Raw genomic sequence first — 26,674 nt, forward strand, 5'->3', positions numbered from 1 at the left:
GAAACAAGCAGGTCAGCAATGGTAAAACAAGTTGAACATGTAACCGTTGCTCAACCAGGTGGGCAGTCAGTATCATTTCACCCCAGCTGTTGCTTCTGGACTGCCTTCAATGGCTGTCCCCTTGAAGGGGACATGTGCCGTGTACATTCATTGCAAAAAGTGGCACTGCAGCCATCAGTCATAACAGGTAACAAGGAACCTAACTGCGGTTGCCACCATTTATCAAGTTGCAGAGCAGGCCTAGACCGCCCTATTGACCTGATCTGTCAATACAGTTGCAACCTGGGTAGTAGGTAGGGTAGCCAGCCTCCAGGTGCTGGCTCGAGATCTCCTGGAGTTAGAACCAATCTCCAGCTGACAGAGACCAGTTCCCCTGGAAAAAATGGCTGCTGAGAAGGGTGGACTCTATGGCATTATACCATTCAGAGGCCCTCCCCTCCCCAAACCCCACCCTCTCAAGCTCCACCCCCAAAATCTCCAGGAATTTCCCAAACTGGAGTTGGCAATCCTAGTAGTAGGGAACCCAGGTCCCCCAATGGGGACGGGGGATCCTTGCTCCCACACTCTGCTGTCACCACTCACCTGGTCAGCAGGAGAGAAAGGCAGGGGAACAGGCCCCCCAGGTACGCTCCTGGGGCAGCGTGACGATGTCACTCCTGGGAGTGATGTCATCGCACTGCCCCGAGAGCACTCTTGGGCTTCGCAGCGCGACAAATCGAAGTGCGCACATGAGGAACAACAGAAGAGTGAGTGCTGAGTGTCCGTCCGTCCCCCCACACACTCCTGCTGGGAGGGTAAGGGGACTTGGCAACCCTAGCAGGTAGATTTGCTACCTTGAAAACATCTGGATTGCCACCACTATCATTTCTGCCTTGTGTTCAGTTTGTTTTCATTCATCCATTTAACTTCTGCTTCCAGAGTGGGATGCATTCTTTTAATCTGTTGAAGTAAATTCAAGGTTGTTGATTATTTTTAAAAAATATGAAAGTGGGATTCCTAGAATTATGAGCATCCCTGTACACACAACATATTCCTAATTTTCTTAGCAGTCGATCCCCAAGGACTGGAATTGGTTCGGGTGCGGTTCTTCTGTATGTCTGCCCTCCCTTTGCATTTTTAGAGTTATAGAGTCACTTTATTTTGTTCTGCACATGCCTTAAATAATCAGGACTTTTAAGTGAGGGTACCATCATCGGTGGCATCATTGATGACAATGTCATAGCAGTACCATCCCTTTTTAAATCTTATGCACAGGCTTACAATGTTATATCAAGGCTGATTTAAAAAAACATAGAAAGTGGACACCTGGGGAAGTATTTGCATGAGGAAACCTAAAAGGGGAGCATCTCTGCCGCCCATACCCAAGTCCCCTCCACTGAAGTCCAAACTAGAGAGCCCTGCCCAGGCCGACCCAGAGCTAGGAGGCAGACAGTGGCACGGGCAGGGCAAACCAATCTCTTTTGAGATGCAGTCTGGAACAGCAGCAGCCGTTTGCTTTTTAAACCATGTTGCTTTTTCTGGCACCAAAAGTGGCCATTTCCCCTCTCTCCTGAGCCCCCAAGGATTTTGCAATTTTTTTTTTTAAAAAATCATCATTTTCATAGCATTATATTGACCTACCATTGTAGCGATACATCTAGCAAATTCTCTGAATTCCCAGCTTTCATTTTTTTTAAAAAGTAAGCCTCTAGCCCCTTTCCTTGCAAAGATGTAAGGGAAAAGGCATATATCTCTGCAATGGAACAGGCAGAGACTTACTATTTTTTTTAAAAAAATGAAAACTGGGAATTCGGAGAATCTGCTGCATATATCGTTACAATGGTAGGTCAATATAAGGCTATGAAAATGATTTTTAAAAAAGAGAAAACAAAACTGGGAGCTGGGGAAAGGAAAGTTGGGGGGAGGAGTCATTCAATGATGGTGATTATCCAAGCATCAGGAAGGTTGGTGGGAGTGGACAGGACAAACAAAACCAAAAGAAACACTCTGCACAAATAAAAAATCGATTCAGCACCAGTTTCCAGAAAAAGATTGGGGTAAAAGTGGTCTCAAAACCGCTGGGAAAAAATGGAGGGAGCCAAAAACCCAAAGTGAAAGCTAAAGGCAGAAAACTCTGTGCAGAAATCAGGGGATAAATCGAAGCAGTAAGGGGCCAGAACTGATGCAGAAAACCCCCATGTCTATGTGGAAGAAAGACTACAAATGCCTCATTTTTTTTTTGCTCTTGTCATGCTTTAAAATTCAGTCATCAAAATTTCACTAATTGCCACTAAATATCTAGCTACTTACCTGCCTACCTACTTACCTTCCTTTTCCAGTCTGGGAAGTTCTCCAGCAGCTCTCCTACACCTCAGAACCAGCCCCAGGGGCTGCAGTATGCTGAAGATGTGGTGGAGCATGAGCACATGAAGGCTGTCCTGAAGACATCGTCCCCAGTGGGAGAAAACACCATGTTGGGAGTGCGCCCTCGAAGCAGGGCCAGCCAAGGTGAATTTCGGCAAGATGGTGCTTGTGCAGGATTTATTTATTCTTTTACATTTTTTAATTGTTGCACACATATAGGATGATCAGAGGCTCAGATTGGTATGCACATCTTATGTTGTGAACATGATATGAAAGCAACTATTATTCTTATTTATTTATTTATTTTAAATATTTATATTGCCCCTTATTTCCATGTGCTCAAACCAATTTTTTATAGCAGCAGAGTTAAGTGGGATGATTATGAAAATGTTAATTTTGTGCTTTATTTTTGTTATGAACTGATGTGCCTTAAAATGGATTTTATACTAATACAAAAGTGGAGTGTGTAAAAGTTTTAAATAGATCTCGTTTTCTAAGGATAATTGTGTTCATGGCAAGCCTAGAGCCAATCGACCTAGTTCCTGTAATATACTTTATAGCAAGGGCAAAATAGGATCCCAATTTAATGTAAATCTGTACAATTTCTTAGCCTCTGTACATTTTTACAAAGCACAACCTGCCCCCCCCCCCGCCCCCCTGGCAAAGCTTAATGGATCCAGAAGCTGTTCTGTAGTGGTTTCCACATATTGACATCCTTAAACATTTGTCACTATTTTTTACTTGTTGAACCCAATGGAAACAAACATTGTAGATAACATAATCCAAAATATACACTGGTAGAAAACTGAGCTTTGTATTTCCTAGGTCGTGTCGGTTCATGGACAACTGGTAACGACGACTCGCCGAATGCTACTGATGATGCTGCAGATGAGATCATGGATCGCATTGTCAAGTCAGCCACACAAGTGCCAAGTCAGCGAGCAGTGCCTAGGGAAAGGAAGCGATCCAGAGCAAACAGGAAATCATGTGAGTAGAGCTGATAGGAGAGGTACTGTGGCTCCGTGTGTATGTATATACATGTACGTACATACATACACACACACACACACACTCATGCACATGCACATCTGTGAATTTGCGTACGCTCTGTAGTTGGAAGAAATGTGCTAATTGCATGACTATTTTTAAAAACCATTCTAAGGTTGTCCAAATTGTAAATAAAGGATTAGAAGTTTCCACCAGAGAACAGTATGCTGCATAAAGGTTTGTCTTCATATAAGTATTTCCTTTATGTCTTTAAGCTTCATTCCTTGAACCTACCTTTATTGTGGGCAACCACAAAACTCTCCATCTTGTCAAGCTAGTGCTGGCAGGTACAGAACCTAACAGTTGAAACTCTTAGGGAATTGAACTGCATGTTTTAGAGCCAATCTAAGGAGCATAAGCTTTCTTCCTTCATACTTCAATGTTCCCCAAAAGCGCCAAAGATAGGACTTGGCACTCAGTTAAATAGTAAGCTGGTAATCAAGTTATGTTAGAGAAGAAAGAACAAATGTTGGCCCTTGACTTTCAGAGACTAATGCTATGCCCTCTATACTGTAAACACTAGTTTACATTAGACTAAAACTAGTGGATCCCAGATAGAGAAGAATGGTATTTTACATCTGGAAACATCTTTGTTTTTTTTGTTCATAAGGTTATTTCAGAGCTAAAAATCATCATCTCTAAGATTATAAATTGACTGATTCATGTGCCAAAAAGTAGTCATAGAAATGTTTCAGGAGAATTTATCTTCCTTTCAAAACATAAGAGGAGCTTCTGCAGGCCTAGCCTTAAGCACCACGGAGAGACTGGACTTGATGGGGTCAACAAGCTAAAACTTAATCCAGCCAAGATGTTGGTACTCCTGGTCAGAAACATGACTAACCTTGGGGTGCATGCTGTAGCTTCACCAGAAGGAGCAGGATTCCACCCTAAAAGCCCAAGACCACAGTGGGGAAGTACTGAACCCACTGCTCTTCCTGGATAGGCAAGGATCTCTCCAACCAGACTCCATCGATTCTCCAGCTGCACCCTTTCTTTGGTAGAAGGGGAAGACTGCAGACTTTTTAATTATTGGTAGTTTTGGTTTTTATCATAAAAGTGTACTTCACATTTTTGTAATTTGTTTGAAAGTGCAGTCTTTGGAGAGAAAGGTGAGATATAAATTTAAACAAAGCAAAGCAGTAAGCAAATGTTTGTGTTAACCAGAAGTCTTTTCTTTCTTTCTTTCTTTCTTTCTTTCTTTCTTTCTTTCTTTCTTTCTTTCTTTCTTTCTTTCTTTCTTTCTTTCTTCCTTCCTTCCTTCCTTCCTTCCTTCCTTCCTTCCTTCCTTCATTCATTCATTCATTCATTCATTCATTCATTCATTCCTTGTTATTTTTGTCATTTATAGGATGCCTTTCTCACTGAAACTCAAGGTGGTTTACACAGTTTGAGATTAGTACAGTCAATTGAGATTAGTACAGTCAATATCAAGGACATTTCCATAAACAATGCCATAGGGTAAATAAACACAAGAAACAAACTCAGTTATAAGTGTATACTCAAGAGTCATCAAAGGAAAGTCATACAGTCTCAAATTACAGAGTAATTTAAGTGTATTGCCATAGTCTTGGGACTGTAGTTCCTGACGTTTCGCCAGCAGCTGTGGCTGGCATCTTCAGAGGTGTAGCACCAAAAGACAGAGATCTCTCAGTGTCACAGTGTGGAAAAGATGTTGGCAAGTCATTTATATCTACTCAGGAGGGGTGGGGTTGAGCTGAGTCATCCTGTAAGAGTTTCCCAGGGTGTGGAATGCTAATGGCGGGAGGCTTCACTGTATCCTGAGGAGATTCTTTTGCATATGGATTGGTGCTTGATGTGCTAATCTTCTCTGCAGGGCTATTGTCGGGTATAGAGTGTTTTGTTAGCCTGGTGTTTTTCAGAACTGGAAACCATGCTCTGTTCATTCTTAAGGTTTCTTCTTTCCTGTTGAAGTTTTGCTTATGCTTGTGAATTTCAATGGCTTCCCTGTGCAGTCTGACAAAGTAGTTGGAAGTGTTGTCCAGTATTTTGGTGTCCTGGAATAAGATACTGTGCCGTTTGCGTTAGGCTATGTTCAGCCACTGCTGATTTTTCAGGTTGTCCAAGTCTGCAGTGTCTTTCATGTTCTTTTATTCTTGTCTGGATGCTATGCTTTGTGGTCCCGATGTAAACTTGTCCACAGCTGCAGGGTATACGGTATACTCCTGCAGAGGTGAGGGGGTCTCTACTGTCTTTTGCTGATTGTAGCATCTGTTGTATTTTTCGGGTGGGTCTGAATACTGTTTGAAGGTTATGCAGTATGTGGATCGTGCAAGACGGATATGTGTGCCGCACTTTCTCAATGAGGAAATTAATCATCTAAACCACGCACTTCAGGCAAATGGCTACTCCAGAAATGAAATCCGAAGAGCAATCAAACCCAGGATGAATCAAACAACCAAGGAAAAACAGTCTCCTACAGGAAAAGTGTTTTTGCCATATATCAAAGGAATTACTGATCAGATGGGAAAGCTTATGAAAAAGCATAACCTTCAAGCAGTATTCAGACCCACCCGTTACAACGGTTACATGTTCAACCCACAGGTTGCTTTCACTAAGTCTTGTTAAACACGGAATTTCCGCACAGAACTCAACGAACGAACGAACGAACGAACGAATGAATGAATGAATGAATGAATGAATGAATACGGTCAAATATCAGCAGAAAAATATATATACGGTATTAAAAATCCTTACATAAAATGATTATATAGATGATATAAAAATAGCAAATATAATTCATTAAACTAATACAGAACTACAGGAGACTCCAGTGGCCATGCAAGATCTGGCGTCTCTATCTGTAATTCTGTTTTCAAGAGAAGGGAAATACACAATTTCTCTGCAGAAGGTTTTAGCAAGTCTGCATGTGTGGGATTGTGAAGAATCCAACACACTGAATAAAGAATGCACCCCTGTTTAAAGGACTATGATACAAGTGACCCATTTCAGGATGACATATACAGTTCAGCAGGGCTTTTTTTCTGGGAAAAGAAGTGGTGGAACTCAGTGGGTTGCCCTTGGAGAAAATGGTCACATGGCTGGTGGCCCCGCCTCCTGATCTCCAGACAGAGGGGAGTTGAGATTGCGCTGAGCGGCACTGAGCGGCACTGAGGGCAATCTAAACTCCTCTCTGTCTGGAGATCAGGGGGCGGGGCCACCAGCCATGTGACCATTTTCAAGAGGTTCCGGAACTCCGTTCCCCCGCGTTCCCCCTGAAAAAAAAGCCCTGCAGTTCAGGAATGACAATGATAGGATCCTAAAGAAAAAATAAAATAAAACCTCTTACTGGGTTCAAACATGGACTCCTTGAAAGGGATTTCTGTTCCCCCTAACAATCGAGATGGGTTCAAAATAAATAGTCCAAACAGCCTCGCCATGACCTCTTCAGCCATTCTTTTAACATCTTCTGGAAATTAGAACTTTGAAGAGACGACAACCACAAGTGAAGAGTGACAGGCACAGTGCGGAAATGCTGTAGGTGATGACACTGTTGGATGATTGAGAGCATTTGTTGCCAGGCAGGGATGCATGCCCTTAGTCAGCATGTCCTTAAGGGCACACCCACTTCCCTGGGTGTGCTGATATGGGAGTGTAGCCCACGTGAGGCCCTTTCTTAGGAAGGCAATGCAAAGCAGGCATTTGAATGGAGAGGGCAAGCATCCCAGGAATGCCCATGAGGTGACACGGGGTTATTCTCGGCTGAATTCGTTCAGAATGTGCTCCGTTTCTCAGCACCTTTAAGACTAACTAACTTTATAATAGCATAAGCTTTCGAGAACCACAGCTCCCATCATCAGATGCATCTCTACTGAACTCTTTACTATTTTGCAACTACAGACTAACATGGCTAACTCCTCGGCATCTATTTCTCAGCAGTGTGCATGCTTTTTTGTCCTTCACATGGTGCCAATTTTTCTAGGTGGCTTTGGCTTCTCTAACTTAACCCTTGAGTGTGTATGTGCGTGTGCACGCTCATGTGTGCCCGTGGTGTTCATTTCAGCAGCTTGCCCGTGTTCAATATTTCCTCTTCAAGCTGCACACCCTTCTTCTCCCCTCCCACATATTAAGACCCCGTATGTTCTTCATCTTTGCCAGGCCCCTTGCTCTCAGTGGAATTGCTTGCAAGAGCGAAATCAGGTAGTAATAAAATGCTATGCTTTATTCCACAAGGCTGGTTTTCATTTGTGTTCAGTGAAAAACATCAACAAGGATTAAGGTCTCAGTAAATGTTTAGACTGAGGCTTCTTTCCATTGTAAATTAACATAATAAATCCTAGCTCTCTCACCCGCTTGAGATTCACAATCTCAGCATGACCCTTAAGTGCACAAAAAGTCAGCTTCAAAATGGACGTATTCCTCAGGTGTTTAGGGATGCATGCCCAAAACGTTGTATAGACCTGAAATGTCTCACCACATACAACTTCATCTGGAATGCTCTGTCCAGCACTGGTAGGGCTGCTGCTATTAAGCATTATAATATTAGCCTTTCTACAAGGCCATTCACAAATTTCTAAACAACTAAATTATTTTATTATTTTTCCAGAGGAGTTAGGCATGTTAGTGTGTAGTAGCAAAATAGTAGAGAGTCCAGTAGCACCGTTAAGACTAACCAACTTAATTGTAGCATAAGCTTTAGAGAGCCAAAGTTCTCTTGGTCAGATGCATCGTCAGCTTTCAGGAACCACAGCTCTCTTCATCAGATACATCTGACGAAGAGAGCTGTGGTTCTCGAAAGCTGACGATGCATCTGACGAAGAGAGCTGTGGTTCTTGAAAGCTGATGATGCTTCTGATGAAGAGAACTGTGGTTCTCGAAAGCTGGCAGTGCATCTGACAAAGAGAACTTTGGCTCTCTAAAGCTTATGCTACAATTAAGTTGGTTAGTCTTAAAGGTGCTACTGGACTCTACTATTTTTTAAAAAATTTATAGTCTGCCTTTCTTACTGAGACTCAAGACGAATTACACAGTGTAAATCACTATGATCATCAAGTGGGATATTCAATAAAGAATACAATAGGCTGTGCATTTCAGAAATGTGAAATTTATAGATGCTCTCACAACAGAGTGGATATGAATTGGAGTATTTTATCATTTGGAAACCATGCTCATTTGATCAAGATTACATTGCATTATGGGATTTTGTGATATTCAGAATGACAAGATTTCATTATTTGGCACGGGGCTTTTTTTCAGGGGGAATGCGGTGGAACGGAGTTCCAGCACCTCTTGAAAATACTCAGCAATAGTGCGAGAAAATAATATTATTTCAAAGAATCCTGTGTGTTTCCCTCTTGAGAGTTCCGCCACCTATTTTCCCAGAAAAAAAACCCTGATTTGGCATAACAGTGTAAATTGTCATAGGAATATTATAGGAGTAATGAATACTCATTAAGCTGTAAAACATGAAAATCGCGTTTTAAGAATCTTGGTTTCTACATAGATAAATATGTGTTGAGTTTGATGAAAGCTTGCTGAATTTTGGCAGGCCTCAAATGTGAGAGGTAGGGTTTTGAATGTGAGAAAACGCATTAGACCTATATTCTGCTTTTATCAGATTTTGATAGGAGCATTGCTATGTTCATGTACCCTAAACTCTCTCCAGTGAAAAACTGGACAGTAGGAAAAAAAGGGGGGGGGGTCACAGCAAGCTTTATCATTTTAATCTGCTTCACCTCTTCGGATTCCTCAAGACTAAGAAAGGAACCTATATCTATTGAAGAAGCTAAAGTGTCAAAAAAATACAGGTTTCTTATTAGTTGGTGTTCTTCATACGGTCATCTCTGCAGGCCCTTGCTTGCCACAGAATTTATTTAGATTTTTCAAAGATATTTTTAGATTTTTTTTTAAAAAAAACTTCTCTCTGCAATGGGAGCCCAAAGCCACTTACAGCATTGTTCTCCCCTCCTCCATGGCTGCAGCCACATGGCAAGGATTCTCCATTTCCCTTTCATTGCCACCAGGAATTCAGAGGCATTTGCTCTGGTAACAAAGCCTCTGGATGGAAATTTTGTGCTCACTTTCCTCCATCAGCCACCATTTCCCCTTCATCTTTCCCGACCGTGCCTCCAGAGGGCCTTTTTCAAGCTTTTTAAAAGTCATTGCTTATGCAATGTTCCCGTGGCTTATGCACTATAACTTCGTAATAGTCTGTTGCCGCCATCATCGGATTCCTTTCACCAACTTTCTTCTGTGGAGCAACAAAAAGAGATGAATTTACTTTTATACTTGCTCATGTGGAAGTGAGACCATTCCACCACATGAGCTCTCCATTCATTGTTAATTTGATACCTTGAATCAGTTTGACATCTTATTCTTCTTTTCCTTGGATAAGAATATGTGAAATTGGAGGCTGCCCCAGGTGTTCTCACAGTATCTTTTTCAGTTCCAGTAAATTCCTTTCCAGGATCACCGTGAAACCATAATCTCTGAGACACATGGGTATTGTTTATATATCTAATAGCTCCTGAGTTTGAGAGAGTGTGAATATATTAGGATATCATCCAGACATATGAAGAAAATAGCATCAGGTGCTTCATCAGGGTTACCAGGCGTTTGATGAATACCATGAAGCATCTGTGAAACCAAAGGAAATTCCTTGTACTGGAAGGGATTGGCAAACACATGGTTGTTTCCTATAGGGTAGAACCATGCAAGTTTGCTTTCCAACTTGTCAGCTGATGTGAGGTAATTCTGTGATCCAATCGAGGAGTCTATGAATTATTCCATCTTAAGTTGCTTTTTATAAGAACATTTTTGAGCCCCTTTCGATCCAGACCACAATTTTTAAAAATGAAGCTCTGGAAGCTCTGGAAAGGCTATGTCTGGTCTTTGGAACAGGAAACATTCTATTCAGCTGTGATAGTCTAGGATAAGCTGGAAACCCTAAGTTTAAATGGTGCTGCAAAAGACTGCCCTTCTATCTTGGCAGTAGTAGATCGCCATTATTGTACATTGTTAATGCACACTGAGTTGTTGAGCATTAAGACTGTACTTTGAGTGTGGTCCACATATAGGTGACTAGACAGCATGTCTAGTGTTCTCTGTATTGCATCCCTAGAGCAAAGAGGAGCTACTAACTCAACAACAGCAACCTCCTGCCCCCCATCTTCTTACATTTGGGGTCCCAACTGTCAGCCAGCATCCCACTCTGATTGTCCATAGAGGGTGGGGTGGAAAAAAATAAATAACTGGCATCTCAGGCCATTATTCTTATTTTCAAAGGCCTAGTTCGTTCAAGATCAAAAACCTACGAATTCATTAGACGCTAACCATAATAGTATAAAAATGCCATAAAATTGATCTCTGTGGCACAGAATAAACTCTATCTGTTATTCAGAGGTTTAGTTCCACACTGGGTTCCTCTTGGTGCCATGCACAAAATGTCCTCTTCAGGAAAGAAATGTATGTGATTGCTGTTTGCTTAGGGCATATTGCCGTCCTGAATCTTCTGTCAACATCATGCTTTTCCTCTTCTGTTTTCTGACTGCAGTAAGGAGGACACTAAAGAGTGGACTGACGCCAGAAGAAGCCAAAGCTCTGGGTCTCATGGGCACTTCCGAGATGCAGGTGTGACAGCGACATCCCCAGCAGAGAAGCCGTCCTCGCGCACAGCCGTCCAGTGTAGCGTTCTGCCAGGTCCATCTGCTGCTCCTAAGTCCCCATCATCTCTTAGTTTAATTTTCATCATGTTGAAGCGGGCAAAAAAAAAAGTTAGACTTAAAGGATTAAAACAAAGACTGTGTAGGTGACCACAGTAAAAGTAGGGTGAGGAGGAAGGATGATCTGGAGTTGCATCGTGCTTGTTCTGTCCGACTTCATGGATGTGGTTTTTGAGAAGGCTTTCCATGGGGTATCTTGTAGTGTGTGAGAGGTGTTCATGTTCATTTTCCTTGTGGCCTGTTGTAGTAATTGTGGAGCACTCTGTCAGTTCAAAGGACAGTCCTTTAAACAGGCAATCCAACTTCTATAACAGTTACTGCAACCCTTCAGACAACTATGTTAAACAGCAATGCACCCTTATTTTTATCTTTCCACCAAAGAATGTAAAAATGTATGTCTACTTGTGTATATATTACCTGCATGTGTAAGTGTGTGTACACACACATGCATATACATATATGCCTATGGAGTCCAGGTGCCTTCACTTACTCTGTCCTGCAAGAATGGAAGTCCTTTTTAACAGGAATTCCTTGTTTTCCTTTGATGGAATTCCACTAGGATATTTTGATACCACGATCTCTCACAAACATGTACACACACATTCTGTGTAATAGCACACTTGCACAGGGATTGCACAGTTTACCTCCTGTCACTCAAATTTAAAGATGAATGTATGTTTAATTATTGCAGTATGCCAGCAATTAGCTAGAGAAGCAAAAGAGGCTTCCTTGACAAGGTCATACAGGAGTTTTGTGCATCTGTGTTGACCTGTTAAGTGGCTTTACTAATCTGAGGCAATAACATTCAATGCCATCGAGCCCACTGAATTCGTTACTCAAAGGTTCTGCTTTCCAGCTGTGTTTTCCTCAGCATCACACACCATGTAGGACACAGCAGGGAACCTGATGCCTTTCACATGGAGACACTCCCTCCCCACATCACCCAGCTTAAAGACTGTAACTTAAAGAATGTAACTGAGAGAACTTCCTTCCTTGAGACAGACAAATCATATCTTTGGCTTTCATGAGAACTACGTCTGTTTTAGAAAATTGGAAGAAATGTGTTCATTCAATGCAATGTCTTTCATTTTGATGAGCGCAAGAATTAAAGGGAACTTTGTATACTAAAACATACCTCTGAGCTAATGGTACTAAAGACAAGACAGTTGTTTGCAAAACAAGTGACTCTTCTATCCATGAGAATACTGTAGATGATTCTGGAGGAGCCCATTTGCAGCCTTTATATAGAGAGCCAAATAGTGTGCACCTGTAAGGAAATAGTGCCGGGAAGCCCAGGTGTCTTAATGGACTGCTGGGTTTTGTCCCATGACTGACTGTTGCTGTTTGCGTCAATCCCTCTGTTTTGTCTCCTGTGAGAGTCTGTAAAAGCTGCTGTTGGTCTCCTGGACACTGTTGTTTCCCCTCGTTTTTTGACATGCTGTTGACTCAGAGATTCTGAGTAAAACCTGGTCAGGAAGGATATACTTTTGACTGGAAGGAGGAAGACATTGGCTAGAAATGTGAAGAGCATGGAATTTATTTCATAAACCTTTTATTTATTTCTAGAATAAGAGATTAGTTTTTGGAGGTGGGATTTTTAAATCCAAGCCATCAGAATCATTTTCCTGTTTCTCCAGTACATAACAAGAAATTATTATAAGTTTCCAAAATTTAAGAAAAAATAGGCCAAAAAAAATGGTGGTTATATGATAGGCTACAGAAACCTTTTTTAAAAAAAACCTGTTTGGTTACCAAGCACTAACCATGATGTTATTTATTTAGAAAGAAACTTCCCATCCTAAACTATTGTCCTGGCTGACCTACCTGCAACATCAGTCTTGCCCAGAGCAGACAGCTTCTTCCTACACACTTATTTTGGGGGGTCAGGAATGGTGGGACTGGACCAGTATCTGTGTTGCTGGTGGAAATAATGGGTCTCAGGTTTTGCAAGAGTGGGAGAAAGACAGCCTTTATTTATTTTCCATAAGCAGAGAAATTATAGCTCTTATGCTGTGACAAATGTTTTGGCATGTGGAGCATTTTTCTAGAGAATTACATTTCCCTGATCCCTGCCACCCTGTTTGTGCAGGATGGCGTTTGCAACGTCCACACTCTGCAGCCCCGAGTGTTCCAGAAGAACGTTTTTGTACTAGTCCACCCCGCCCCCGCCCCAATAGGCCATTCATCTTGGCCCTTCAAGAAGGGTTAACCAAGTCTTTGCCAAGAAAACTGTCAAATATTTTCCAGAATTGCATTAGAAATCAAACAGAATTGTTCCAGAAGTAGCATTTTCTAGACAGCACTCATGAGCTGGGCCCCAAAGAGCTACTTACATTGCAGTTCTATCTCACTGTTTTTGATGGGGCTTTTGGTGGTGTAGAACTGCAGCCTTAGGGCCAAAGTACGAGACATTTTTTAGTGACTCAAGTCTAGGTTCCCCAGACTGAGCAACCCTTCCCTGGAGAGACACAGCAGCTGAAGAGAACATCATTTTAAAGGTCTAAGGAAATGATTCCGCTTTGGGTTTTCCGTGTGGGGTTTTCCCCATCAGTTCTGGCCCCATGCTGCTTTTGATTTATCCCCTGATTTTCACACACATTTTTTTGTCTTCAGTTTTTACTTTTTTTTTAATTTTCTCTGGAGGATTTTTGGTTCTTTTGAGACCTACTTTTACTCCAGCCTGGAAGCTGATTTTGAGTTGATTTTTCCCCCTCTTGTGTAATGTTTCTTTTGTTTTTCCCCCTCCCACCCCTCTTTTCAATAACTGGACTTTGTCATACCACTCCTCCTTCCCTGTACCTTTTTTATTATCATTTTCGTATCACTATATCGACCTACTGTTATAATAATAGATGCAGCAGATTCTCTGAATTCCCAGCTTTCATTTTTAAAAGGTATGTCTTTAGTCCCTCCCCTTGCAGAAATATAATGGAAAAGGCTAAAGGGGCTAAAGACGTACTCTTTTAATGAAAGCTGGGAATTCAGAGAATCTGTTTTATCTATTATTACAATGGTAGGTGGTCAATACAATGATAAGAACATGATGAAAATGAGGCACCAGAAGGGGGCAAGTAACCCCCAGGGCTTATTTTGGCTCATGAAAACCATGGTGGGAGGCAGAAGCCCCTTCTCCTCCTGCGCCGCGGTCCCAAGCCAAATCAGGCCCCTGCAAACTTTTAAAACAACACTCCCCGGAGCTGCTGTCTGTGTACTCCCTAGACCTGACTTGTTAAAAACATCTCACATAATGTGACCCTTAGTCTCCCACAACAAGGTTGTGCTAGCCTAGTTGAATTTGTGATATTTTTTTTTAATATCTGGGGGGGAAACCCAAATGCCCTATCACAATCTGGTTTTGAAACTCAAAAGTATTTTTAGTCAGGGAACATGTTTTGCAGGAGGTATCCAGCTCTCCCCCCAGGCCAGTTTGAGGTAGTGGTTACCTCAAACCACTACCTCAGGACAGCCCAAAGGAATTATTTACAACTTGCTTCAAAATGTGCTATCACAATGAAATGCAAGTTTGGATCCTGCCAGACTCTAATCTGGGGAGTCTAATCTGGAGAGCCAGGTTTGATTTCCCACTCCTCCACTTGAAGCCAGCTGGGTGACCTTGGGTCAGTCACAGCTCTCTCAGAGCTCTCTCAGCCCTCACCCACCTCACAGGGTGATTGTCCTGAGGATAAAGAAAACACACTTTATAAACTGCTCTGAGTGGACGTTACATTGTCCGGAAGGGTGGTATATAAATCAAATGTTGTTATTAGGAGTTTCATGTTCTTTATATCCTAGTTTGTATCTGTTATTTATTACAAGAAATGGACTTGACTCAATAGGTACTGCCCTGGTTTGCTGAGACTGGCAAGCTTCATTATGTGCTTTTGAATCTACACCCAAGTACAGTATGACCACATAAAGAAAGGTCTGAATCAGTTAGGGAACGGATGCCTTGGCCATAAAGGCTTTCACTCAAGGCGCTCCAGTTCTGCTCATTTCAACACATTGCCGCTGAGAGCGCTCTCACTGTGCCTGTCTTTTTTTCTACTGGGACTTAAAAACAATTTCTGAAATGGTACTAGGGGAACAATCCCCCCCCCCCCATTGGAATACAGCCCTGTTCGTAGCAGGGGTCCCCTAGCAAATTTGTAAGGCCAAATTTCAGGTCTAAAGTTTCAGCTCTGTTCTCAGCTGCCCAGTGTTTGAAATGGACAGCTTCTAACAAAAGAAATATGGCTACTTCCTGGCTTTGAAAGTGAACAATATCCAAGTCTGTCCTATTTTGTACCTCCAACCTGAAGGATGATTACCAGAGGCCATACATTTTTAAATACAGGAGCCTCTGAGCCATGCCCTGACCTGGATAGCCCAGGTGAGCCTGATCTCATCAGACCTCAGAAGCTAAGCAGGGTCGGCCTTGGTTAATAATTGGATGGGAGACCTCCAGTGAAGACCAGGGATGTAGAGGCAGGCAATGGCAAACCACCTCTGTTAGTCTCCTGCCATGAAAACCCCACCAGAGGTCTCCATAAGTCAGCACTCTCCACCACCACAGTACAGCCCAAAGGAACTATTTACAACTTGCTTCAAAATGCACCATCACCATGAAATGCAGGTTTGGATCCTGCCAGACTTTTCTGTTGGCAGAAGGATTTCCATCAGCAAAGCGTGGTTGCCTTGTCTTCCCCTTCCACTGCATCTCTAAATAACCCCAACAATCCTGCTTCTGGGACCCCAAGAACAACATGAGGAGGGAGCTGGTAGTCTGCAGTGGGAGGAGTAAATAAAAAATTGCCTCCCTTCCATCAGTTGAAGTCCTCTATAGAATCCTACCCATACAACATTCCTTCTTTGTAGGTTCAAAAGGAACCCTCTTGAATGGCAGAAGTAAGAGAGCAGCTTATGCTAGAAATGGGAGTGTAAGCAAGGATTACTCTGCATAGATAGTGGTAACAATCAGGAATGGAGTAGATTCACCAAAAGATAACAATTTAGGTTTCATTTGGCAGCACTAAAGGTAGTTTTCCAGCTAAATTCACCTTTTCATGTGCAACGAGTTTAAGCACGACCAGACTTCATCAAACAAATAAATGGTATTTTCTTTTTGCTTTTGGAAGTCATATGATGCACACTTCCCTGTGCTGAAAGTCTACAAAAATGTTTAAAAGAAAAGTGCTTGGTCCTACACAATTCCCCATTTTTCCTTTCCAATGCAGCATTCCACATCATTAGGATTTCTTAGGGTGCAGCCCTTCAGAAATAGACCTTAAATCTCCATTTAAGTAAGCACTTTGGTTTTATTTGAAAGTGCATGTACAATGTAGAAAAAATCATTGTAGGTTTTATGTTAGCTGCATTTATAATACCGAGGGTGGCCACTGATCACCAGTGTTCCATCTCCCCCCTTTCTCATATACACTCGACTCATATTTAGAAAACAGTTGCGGAGGAATGAAAATCCTGCAGTTTAGCAGTTGGCCACAAGGACACGAAAATAAATGCTTTGGCAGTCCATTTCTGCTTCTTCTGTAGCAGCTAATAATGTTCAAGGAAAGGTATGTGGCGTTAGTAAGACTTAAATTTGAGGCATACTGCAGAAGTCCCATTTTAGTGCTCCATTGGATCCTGCTCTGCCTGTTCGTTTGCATGATGAAAGAAGTGCAAAAGAATTTCATTGTGAGATCCATCTGGTTATTTTAAGAATGGGATGTTTTCTGTTTTACTTCTATTGAAATGAGGCATAAGATCCATTTTCACTATTCACATAGAGTTATATTCCTTCAAATTCTTGACCTGTCAATTCAGATAGAACAAGGGTTTTTTTCCACATCTAATTAAATAACTATTTATATGAATGATTCAAAGGAACATCCTATAAAGGTTTTATAATTTATCCTTCCTTAAATTATTAAACTTTGTGTACTTTTGCTTTATTTCTTGAAGCATAGTACTGATGGCTCACCCTTATCTATCAGTAAGTTTTTAACAGCTGTGAATCTAGAGACTTTTTGTCAAAACCGAGGCCCACTTGTGATGTTGAGTTCCATTTCTTTTTTTAAGGACTGTCTTTGGACTTCTCGTGTCTTTTCTGTGAGCTGGGAATTGTAAAAAGAAATAGTTGTAAAGTAGAAAGGGACAAGTTTCTAGACTGGACAACTATTGTAAAAATGTGTAAATGTGACTAGTCTTTTTGTGTTGTGTGTAGCATAGTGTAAAATAAGCTTTTTTTCAGCAGTGTTATTCTGTGAATTGTAATTTAAGAACAAGCATGGTCAAAGATATATCCTGCAAAAAATACACTCACCATTTATCTGGTTTTGTGTTTTCCTGATGCTAGGCAGAGTCTTGTAAAATGTTGAATTTACTTCTCCAGGACTTTATTTTACCCTCACAGTTTTACTACATAAAAAACTTGAATAATTATTTCCAAACTCACCACATCCAAGCTCATTAGCCTTTTCCAGCTATCTTCAGGCAGTTTGGGCACTAAATTCGTTATAACATAGACAAATTCCTTATTGAAAAGCACTCCTTATCTATCTCTACTCACAAACGACTCCTCCATTTTATAGCATTTTGTGTCTGTACCATGCAGGATTGGAATATCATCCACAAACCGATACCCAAAATCTCTGACCCAATTTCAGTACACTCCCACCGCATTATGTAAACACGTCTTGCAATAAAGCTTTCTAATACACTCTTTTTGCTTCTTTTTCACTTTGTGCATTTTTAACGTCTGGTTTTCGAGATGGTCACTCAGAGCAGGAAACTCGTTATACAGGATGGACACCACATTATTTTGGCCCATGCCTTTGTTTGTTTGTTTGGTTTTGGCAATCCCATTCAAATGTTGCTGTTGTTCAGCTAATGCATCACCAGATGGGAGGGAGGTCATCCCCACAGTGCATTAACAGGAAATGTTGAAACAAACAATGGCCATAGAAAAGGGTGTGAGGTTCTTCCCTCACGGATGCCCCCGTCTGGCTTATCAGCTGGCCAGTCAGACACCGAAGGCAGGCAGGGAAAGGGGTTGCATCACCTTATTCCTTCCTCTGCCTTGGGGACAGCAGCACACTCCAGCTGTCTCTTTCCTTGCCTTTCTCCTGGGCCCTCTTGGGAACCTGATTTTAACAGATTCCTCTTCCCACCTCCCTGGCTTTCCTCCCAATCCCTACTCAACTTCCACGATTACTGCTTTTCCCAGCCTATCCAGGGGGAGGGCGGGGTGGCCTCTGCAGTTCCCTGGCCCTGCCTTCCCCAGCCTAGGGCAGGGTGTTTGCTCAGCCCTTTGCCTGGCTCATCCCTGGCTCATTCCGCTGCTGCGGAAGCTTCCTCAGTGGTTCCCCCAGCAGTCTGGAGCCTATGCCTGCCTTCCCCTAGTTGCCAAATCACTCTTGTGGGCCTGGCTGAGGCTGGGTTGCCTGCTCTGCTGTAGGAGAGATTAATGGGAAGAGATGAAACAGAAACATGTGCAATAAAATGTGCAATAAATTGCAATAGTGTCCAAATGTGCAAAGAACATTTCCAGCTCATACAGTTACAGAGGCTCCCAGTCTCATATCAAGTTGTTATATATACAGCTCCCTTAAATCCACAAACTATGTAACCAAAATTACACTAGTCCATCTAGACTTAGTAAATAAAGTCCAGAAAAATTAAGAATAGGAGACAAATGTAGCTCTGGAGAAAAGCTGTAGCTGGAATGCAGGGCGGCTCCATGGTCCTACAGGCAGCCGGCTTGCATATCTGTTTCAGTTGATGCCTTTTTCAAGGAATTCCCCTAGCAATCAGTAATTCTTGCCATGTTGTTTATTATTATTTATTGAAAGGGAAACCCACAGGCTGGAGGTGGAGAAGGAATTTGTCAGTGAGAAGAGGTGAGCAAAAGAGTTTGGTCCCGGGTGGTCTCACCCAGCCTCCTCTCTGGAAGCCGAGCTTGTGTTTGGTCTCATCAAGGCAAGTGAGCAAGACAGCCAAGGCTTTGAAAGACACTGAGAGTATAGATGGGGTGGAGGGAGGAAGAAGGATGGAATGGGCCCGGGCACTCCACTTGCAGAAGTCCTGGCTTTACTCCTCACTTTTTTTCTTTGCACTATAAAAGGTCATCCTAGTGGCAGCAGATCAGTAAGTGTTAGACCACTTGCAATGGTCTATGAACACCACTTTCCTAATTGTGAAACTGTGCATACTAAACACTCTTGTTTAAGGAACTGACTTTAATAAAAGGTTTCCAAATGGTCTCCAGTATAGGCTCCAACTCAGATCATAAAACAGTAACAACTGTTAATCAGCCCACTCCCCCAGGACACAGCATAACAACTAGAACCAGAACCAACTCGCACTCAGATGTACAACAGCACCACCTACTGGCATAGGAAGAGGCATAATCTGTCAACCAAAAAGGTTTCTAGTTGCATCTACCTGCTTGAGTTCTCTAAGCCAAGCCAATGTCATTGATAATTGAGGGTTCAGGGCATCTTGCTAGGTCCAAAGTCTTTTGCCTGTCAGAATTTTCCCATATCAGAATTTCACGGCAATTTGCCCCCAAAGACTGGATGTCCCTCAGAAGGCACCAGGACCTGCAGTGACACAGACATCACATGTTCCTCTTCCATCCCCTTAGGATGTGTTGTTCATTCTTTTCCACCAATTGCCTTTCTTTTCTTTCAATGAATCAGTGTGTCATGGGTCTCAGCACCACAGAGGAGCAAAAGTGGCGTTTCTGTATCAGATGAGACAAGACTGCACCCATTCAACATCATTTGCTGTACCATTCCAAACAATTCTTTCTGAAACCTTAATACTCTGAACAAAAACGTGTGCAGTGACAGCAAATGGCACAGATGCCATGCCAGCCACAGCCATGCCTATGGGCCCCCAAAGGAGCCGCAGTTCAACCCCCATGGTGGGGGACAGTTACTAGGAAACTCCTCTTGAGTCGCATGCTGTAGCAGTCCAAATGACAGAGGAGGTGCTCTGCTACTGCTACTGCTCAATTCACTGCTGCTGGTACTGCTGCATTGGGCTCCAGTCCTGCAAGGCAATGGGCCGTATAGTTGCTTGGCCAGCTGATACACAGAGCACAGCGGAGCACCTGCCAGGTGCCTCAAACCACAGTTGTGCCCTGTCCCTCTGCCCTGCCCCACACCTCCCTGTTAAAAACCATGGATGTGTCTCATGTTGTTTAATATGGCTTTCCTGCATAAAGAGAGTATATTTTTTCTGAAATATAATTCTAATTGTTTGCTTTTTATAAAGGCTGTTTAGCACATTTACACTGACTGTTAAGCAATAAAATATTCCATTCTTCATTATTAGGAAATTAAAAAGAAGCCTTGGATCAGAGATTTCTTGAGAGGACGCTGTCCCATCCGTCACTGTCCTGTATTTAAAGGATATTGCACTGGTCTGCTCTTGCTCAGCAGAGCCTCTTGACAGAGGACATGCACATCCCACCGTTCCAGGTGCATTCAGGGCCTCTGCTGCTACCACCATGTCCATTTCTAAAATAAACAGGAACTTACTTCCTTTGTTGATCAGATTGTGACTGTTTTTCCTGTAAATTTGTCTATTAAAAGGAAAGCCTCGTCTATATTGTATCCCTTCCTGAATTGTTTAATCAGCTCCTCCTCTTTGTAATGGTTATGGCAGAGCTGCAATATAATTATTCCTATGAAGGACTCCTGACCTAAGCACTCAGGAGAATGGAGGAAGAGCCTGGGGCTGATAAACTGACAAAGGAGCCCAAAAGACAGGTTTGCAGGGGTCGGGGGAGTGTGCTTTGGCTCTGAGCTCCTTTCCTTCAATCCCTGTTTTAGATGTTTTGTCATAAACTAAGCATACATAGGAAAATTAAGGCAGATATACAGCTGGTTAAAAATAAAGAGCATTCATACACTGTGCTAACTCCAGAGCCCAGATATGGGCTCTGGAGCAAAAAGTTTTACTTCAGCAGCATTTTGATAGGGTGAAAGGCCTTTGCTCTTCCATGGTGGGCTTCAGGAAAGTATCAAGGCCAAAGCCACCACCCTTCCAATTACCCCTTTTGCCTCTGGGTTGACACTTGTTTGGCTCAGGATGCCAAATTTGGCCCAACAGATGGAACCAGGGCTTTTTTTCTGGGAAAAGAGGTGGTGGATGTCCATTATCACGTGAGCATAAAAAGTGCATGTGCGCGGATTCGGTTTCGTTTTCTCAGCCATGCCGGACGCTCCTCTCGGCTGGTCCGGGAGGAAACGACCGGGCACCCTGACCGGGCGGCTGATCCGTAAGGATTAGCCCCCAGGACTCCCAGGGAGGGAGCCAGGGTCCGGGACGCGGCGGGAAGAACTCCCCGAAATCAATGCGGGGGGGGAATTGCCCGTTTGTCCCTATGGAGGCCGGCAGATGTGCGCGGCGCCTCGAGTGCCGCCGGGCAACGAGAAACGGCAAGTAAAAGAAACAGGCGGAAGCCTGTAAACAAGCGAATCCCTTCTGTTCTACAAGCGTTTGTGAAGGAGAGGTTGATCTGAAGAAGACTCGCTCTTCCCCTTCGTGGAGTTCCAGAATTTTGTTGGCGCCCCCCCCCCCCCAAAATGGCAGCAAAGAAGCAAAGTCCCGCTCTCGGTAAGTCAATCTCGGCCACCTTGCAGAAAGGGGAGTCGCTCGAAGAGTTGGTGCGCAGGGCGGTGGTGGAAGCCATAAAACCCTTTGTTGACAAGCTGAACGAAACTGATCAAAGGGTGGGCTTAATTGAAAGCGAGGTGAAAACCATTAAGGCAGCAGCGGGGGGGGGGCAGAAAAGTCTGCTCTGGAAAGTGCGTCACTTGTGAAGGCTACAAAAAAGGAGCTGAAGTTGGTGGAGAACCAACTGATCGGGCTACAGGTGGAACGAACGCAGACAATTTTGCGTCTCCAAAACGTGAAAGAGGAGGAAAATGAGGATCTGTGGGATTTGGTCTCGGAACTACTGGCGACACCCGCGAGGACGACTAAAGAAGAGGTTAAAAGCGCCATTTTGGAGGTCCGTCGGGCTTCTTCAAAATATGCAACAAAGCGACAGTTGCCTCGTGAGATCATTATTGACTTTTCAACTAAAAAGATTCGGGACACCATCCTATATAACTCATACAATGCGGATTTGGACTTTATGGGTTTGAAAGTCAAGATTTTGAAGGACGTTCCATTTCTAGTCCGGAAACGGCGTTTTAAATATAAAAAGTTTGCAGCTCTTCTGAGGGACCATGGAATAAAGTACAAATGGTTATTCCCGGAAGGAATATGGTTCAGATATAAAGATCAGGCCTATAAGATATTATCAGAAGATCAACTAAAGGATTTTGAGAATAAAAACCCAGAACTCTGCTGCACCAAGAACGAAGAAAAGGAGGAGCCGGAGGGGGGGGGAGGAGGAGAGCATCGCAACAGCAGTTGCACAGAGAGAATTGCGTCCGGGACCTAGAAGGGGGAGGAAAGTTTAATCAGAATTTGAAATGTTTATTTTCTGTATGATTAACCACTCCATCATTATTCTATGGAGCTATTTTTGTATTATGACAGTATGAAGGGAAACATTGAAGTGTAGTGTTTAGTGTTTGTAGTTCATTCCCCCCCCCCTTTTTCTTTTTCCACCCCCCTTTGTCCTTTCCCTCTCCCCTTTCCTTGTGATAGTCTGGTGTAGTGTTTTGTAGTTATGAAAAATAAAAAAAATTTATTAAAAAAAAAAAAAGTGCATGTGCGCTCCTGGAAATGTGTGATGATGTCACTTCCAGAAGTGATGTCACTTCCTAGAACTGATGCCGCTTCCTAGAAGTGATGCTGCTTCGCGGAAGTGATGCCACTTCCCAAAACCCAGCACAATGCATTATGACGAGATAAATGTTAGTAAACCCTTTTATGAGAATGGTTTTTTTCCCCCTTTCTGTATCCTCTACAAAAAGTGACAATTTCCATTCCCTTTCCCACGCATTTCATTTCTTTGGAATCATATTTTAAAATATGCATGAAGGAGGGGGCCTCTAAAAATCCAAAACCCATCTCACAAATCTAAATTCTACCAGATTCCTTCTGCCACCGTAGAAAAAAAAATCCAAAATTCTTTCTCAAAATTCCAGAGTCTGATGAATATTGAATTTTCAAATTTTCAGGGAGGGTTTTGCTTTACTGGAGCAATTCAAAATTAGATACTCATCTTTTGCTGGATTCGATTTATACTTAGTTTAAAAAGGCTTTTTTATTGCCTGCCAACTCCACCTTACCAATGGCTAAGCTGTTGTGACATTGTGAAATGCTCATAAATATTCCAATGTCCCAGACAAACAATATTCATAAAAAATTTCTTAACACTCATGTGTCCACTGCAATTTCAGTGATGTTAATCAGCTGAGGGTAGGGAGAACCATTTGAGTTAAAGCTATTAAGACATATGAACACCTATATGCTGATGAATATATTGATGAAAGCCTTCTGTGACTTGGACACAGCTATCCATTCCTATCATGAAACTGGAATAACCATAACTGATATTTTAACTAATACAAATAATCATAATTGATATATTTAACTAACACAGAACCAATCTGCATTCAAAATCTGTGGGAACTGTAACAATGTCAACTTCAGTCAACAAAAGAATGAAAGCAACACACACACACACAGCCCCCCAGAGTCCACATACTCCCATGAAAAGAAAGCAGAATGAACTCAAAGCAGCGCGCGCACAGCTCCCAACCCCTCCATGAAAAGAAAGCAGAATGAACTCAAAGCAGCACAAATACACACACAGCCCCACCCACCATCAGAGAGGCCAAAGCTCAGTATGAGCTGGGTCTGGCCAGGAGGGCTCGCTACAATAAGAAAAACTTCTACATATACGTGAGAAGCAAACGCAAGGTAAAAGAGGCAATTGGACCGCTGTTGGGAGTAGATGGAGAAACTCTGATGCAGGACAGAGAAAAAGCAGGCTTAATGACTTTTTTGCCTCTGTTTCCTCCCTGAAGAACTCAGGCACATCTAGAGATAGTAGAAAATGTGGCAGGACACCTGAGTGGCTAATTGACATTGACAGAGAGGTCGTGGAGAGGCATCTGGCTGCATTGGATGAATACAAATCCCCTGGGCCACATGGGGTGCACCCAAGAGTGCTGAAAGAACTTTCTAGAGAACTTGCAGAACCCCTGTCCATCATCTTCAAGGCCTCCTGGAGGACTGGGGATGCGCCACAAGATTGGAGAAGAGCGAATGTCATCCCAATCTTTAAGAAAGGGAAGAAGGATGACAAGGGGAAACTACAGGCCGGTCAGTCTGACTTCTGTTGCTGGGAAGATATTAGAACAGATTTTAAAGGGATCAATCTGTAAGCATCTGAAGGACCGCTCAGTGATCCGAGGAAGTCAGCATGGTTTTGTTCCTAACAGATCTTGCCAAACCAACCTGGTTTCCTTCTTTGATCGAGTGACCAGCTTACTGGATCAGGGGAACTCTGTTGACGTGATTTATCTGGATTCCAGTAAAGCTTTTGATAAGGTCCCCCATGACATTCTGATGGGCAAACTGGAAGACTGTGGAGTGGACTATAGGACAGTTCGGTGGATAGGGAACTGGTTGGAGGACCGCACTCAAAGAGTAGCGGTGAACAGCATTTCATCAGATTGGAGGGAGGTGTCCAGTGGGGTGCCGCAGGGCTCGGTTTTGGGCCCGGTACTTTTCAATATTTTTATCAATGATCTGGATGAAGGAGTGGAAGGGCTGCTCATTAAATTTGCTGATGATACCAAATTGGGAGGAGTAGCAAACACCCAAGAAGATAGAATTAAAATTCAACAAGACCTGAATACTCTGGAGAAGTGGGCAGCTGTGAATAGGATGCAATTCAACAAAGACAAGTGCACAGTATTACATCTGGGCCACAAAAATGGGAAGCACAAATACTGGATGGGGGATACCTGTTTGGACTTCCTGTTTGGGATCCATGGAGGTCTAACGCAGCTCCACTTGCGGAGCTGACCGGACTGCCGTTTTAACCGGCCGGCGGGGTGAAAATAGCCCGCGGCCGACTGCTCTCAGGCGGGGAGCAGGCAAAGAACGCTCAAGACCCTAGGGTGAGCTAGATCTCGGACGAGGGGGGGCTCTACACAACGAGTCTCCCCCCGATCCTTGAGGTCCCACCTTGCGACGGGTCGGCTATAATCTCTGCGGCAGTTTTGGGGCCAATTCGGCTGGCATAAGACCTACATACCCAAGCATCGATTGGGGGAAGAAGCTGAGAGGAGAACTTAAAATCGAAACAGCGATTACAACCCGAGAAAAGTGAAGAGAAGGTAAAGATCATTATCTTCTGAGACGGGACAGATTGATAAAAACAGAGAGGAAAAAAAGTAGATTTTTAAACTGCAACAGACTAGTGAAAAGGAGGGGAAGACTCGGCAGGAATCGAATTTAAAAAGAGACTAAGTTTAAAGAAGTTATTAAAGAAATGGGACTATTGTTTTGAATACCTGTGGCTTTGGAGCTGTGAGAAAAAGACACCATCGCGAGATCTGCTGTGGGAAGACGGGAGACAGGAAGTGCGTAATAACAATAGAGTGGCTGGAGAGAAGCGGCCCTTGCTGGAGGGCAGGAAGTAGGGAATCGCCATTTTTGAAAGGGGAAGGGTCGCGGCTTCAGCGGAAAAGGAAGTAGGCCATCTTGGATTACAAAATCATAGAGAAACCATAGAGAAAAGACGCCCGACATTTTGGACTCTTTAAAATTTAATTTCTATAAGAAGACCGGGACATTTAAAATAGAAAAACGTTAAATTTTACGCCACGGAGTTAAGGAAGAGAGCGGATTCGTGGGAGCGAGCTAAAGCAAGCCCCACGATGTCAAAAAAAGAGTGGCAATCGGCAATAGAAAACCTGGATAAAAACCTGGACAAAAAACTTTTAGATATGATTAAAGAACTTAAGGACACGAAATTGGAGCTGATAAAAGAGGTTAAAGAGGTTACACAGACAGTAAAATCGGAGCTGTCAGAAGTGAAAAAAGGTATGGAAACAATACGAAGTGAATTACAAGGAACGCAGCAGAGAGTTAAAACAGTAGAAGACGCGATGGAGAATTTAGCAGACACGCAACAAACAGAGATGAGATTGGTGAAGGGGAGAATGTCAGTTGCAGAAACTAAACATATGGAGAAGCAGCTACGTTTTCGTGGCTTGCCAGAAGTGGAAGGAAAGTCAGCGCAAGAACAGATGACTGAGGTGTTGGCTGAGTACCTGGGGAAGGAGGAGGAGGAAGTTGTGGCTATCCTAGATGTGGCATACCGTGTGAATTCGAGAATAGCAACCCAGAGGAAACTACCAAGAGATGTGATTGTGCGGTTTACAACACGAAATATGAAAGAGAGGATTGTGACAAAACAGTTTCAAGATCCATTGGAGATTGATGGCAAGACGATTATTATAATGAAGGAACTGCCCAGATCAGTGTTACTGGACCGGAAAAAATATAAAGTGCTAATTCAGATTTTGAAGGACATGAAAACCAGGTACAGATGGGAGTTACCGGAAGGAGTGTCCTTTGAGTTTGGAGGGGCCAAAAAACGCATCAGATCTGAGCGAGAGATGGAGCGATTTATTAAGGAC

At 42.9% G+C, this 26,674-nt stretch overlaps 1 protein-coding gene across 1 annotated transcript in view; it reads left to right on the forward strand.

Moving 5' to 3' along the window:
• Nucleotides 1–17,769, forward strand: part of FHOD3 (formin homology 2 domain containing 3) — a 472,076-nt gene extending 454,307 nt beyond the window's left edge. The window contains 3 exon segments of the mRNA XM_054990826.1: nucleotides 2,319–2,487; nucleotides 3,169–3,330; nucleotides 10,901–17,769. Of these exon segments, the coding sequence (XP_054846801.1) occupies nucleotides 2,319–2,487; nucleotides 3,169–3,330; nucleotides 10,901–10,983 (414 nt within the window). The 3' untranslated portion in view covers nucleotides 10,984–17,769.
• The last annotated feature ends 8,905 nt before the right edge of the window (nucleotides 17,770–26,674 follow it).

Source organism: Eublepharis macularius, chromosome 11, assembly GCF_028583425.1.
Source record: "Eublepharis macularius isolate TG4126 chromosome 11, MPM_Emac_v1.0, whole genome shotgun sequence".
NCBI classification, from domain to species: Eukaryota; Metazoa; Chordata; class Lepidosauria; order Squamata; family Eublepharidae; genus Eublepharis; species Eublepharis macularius.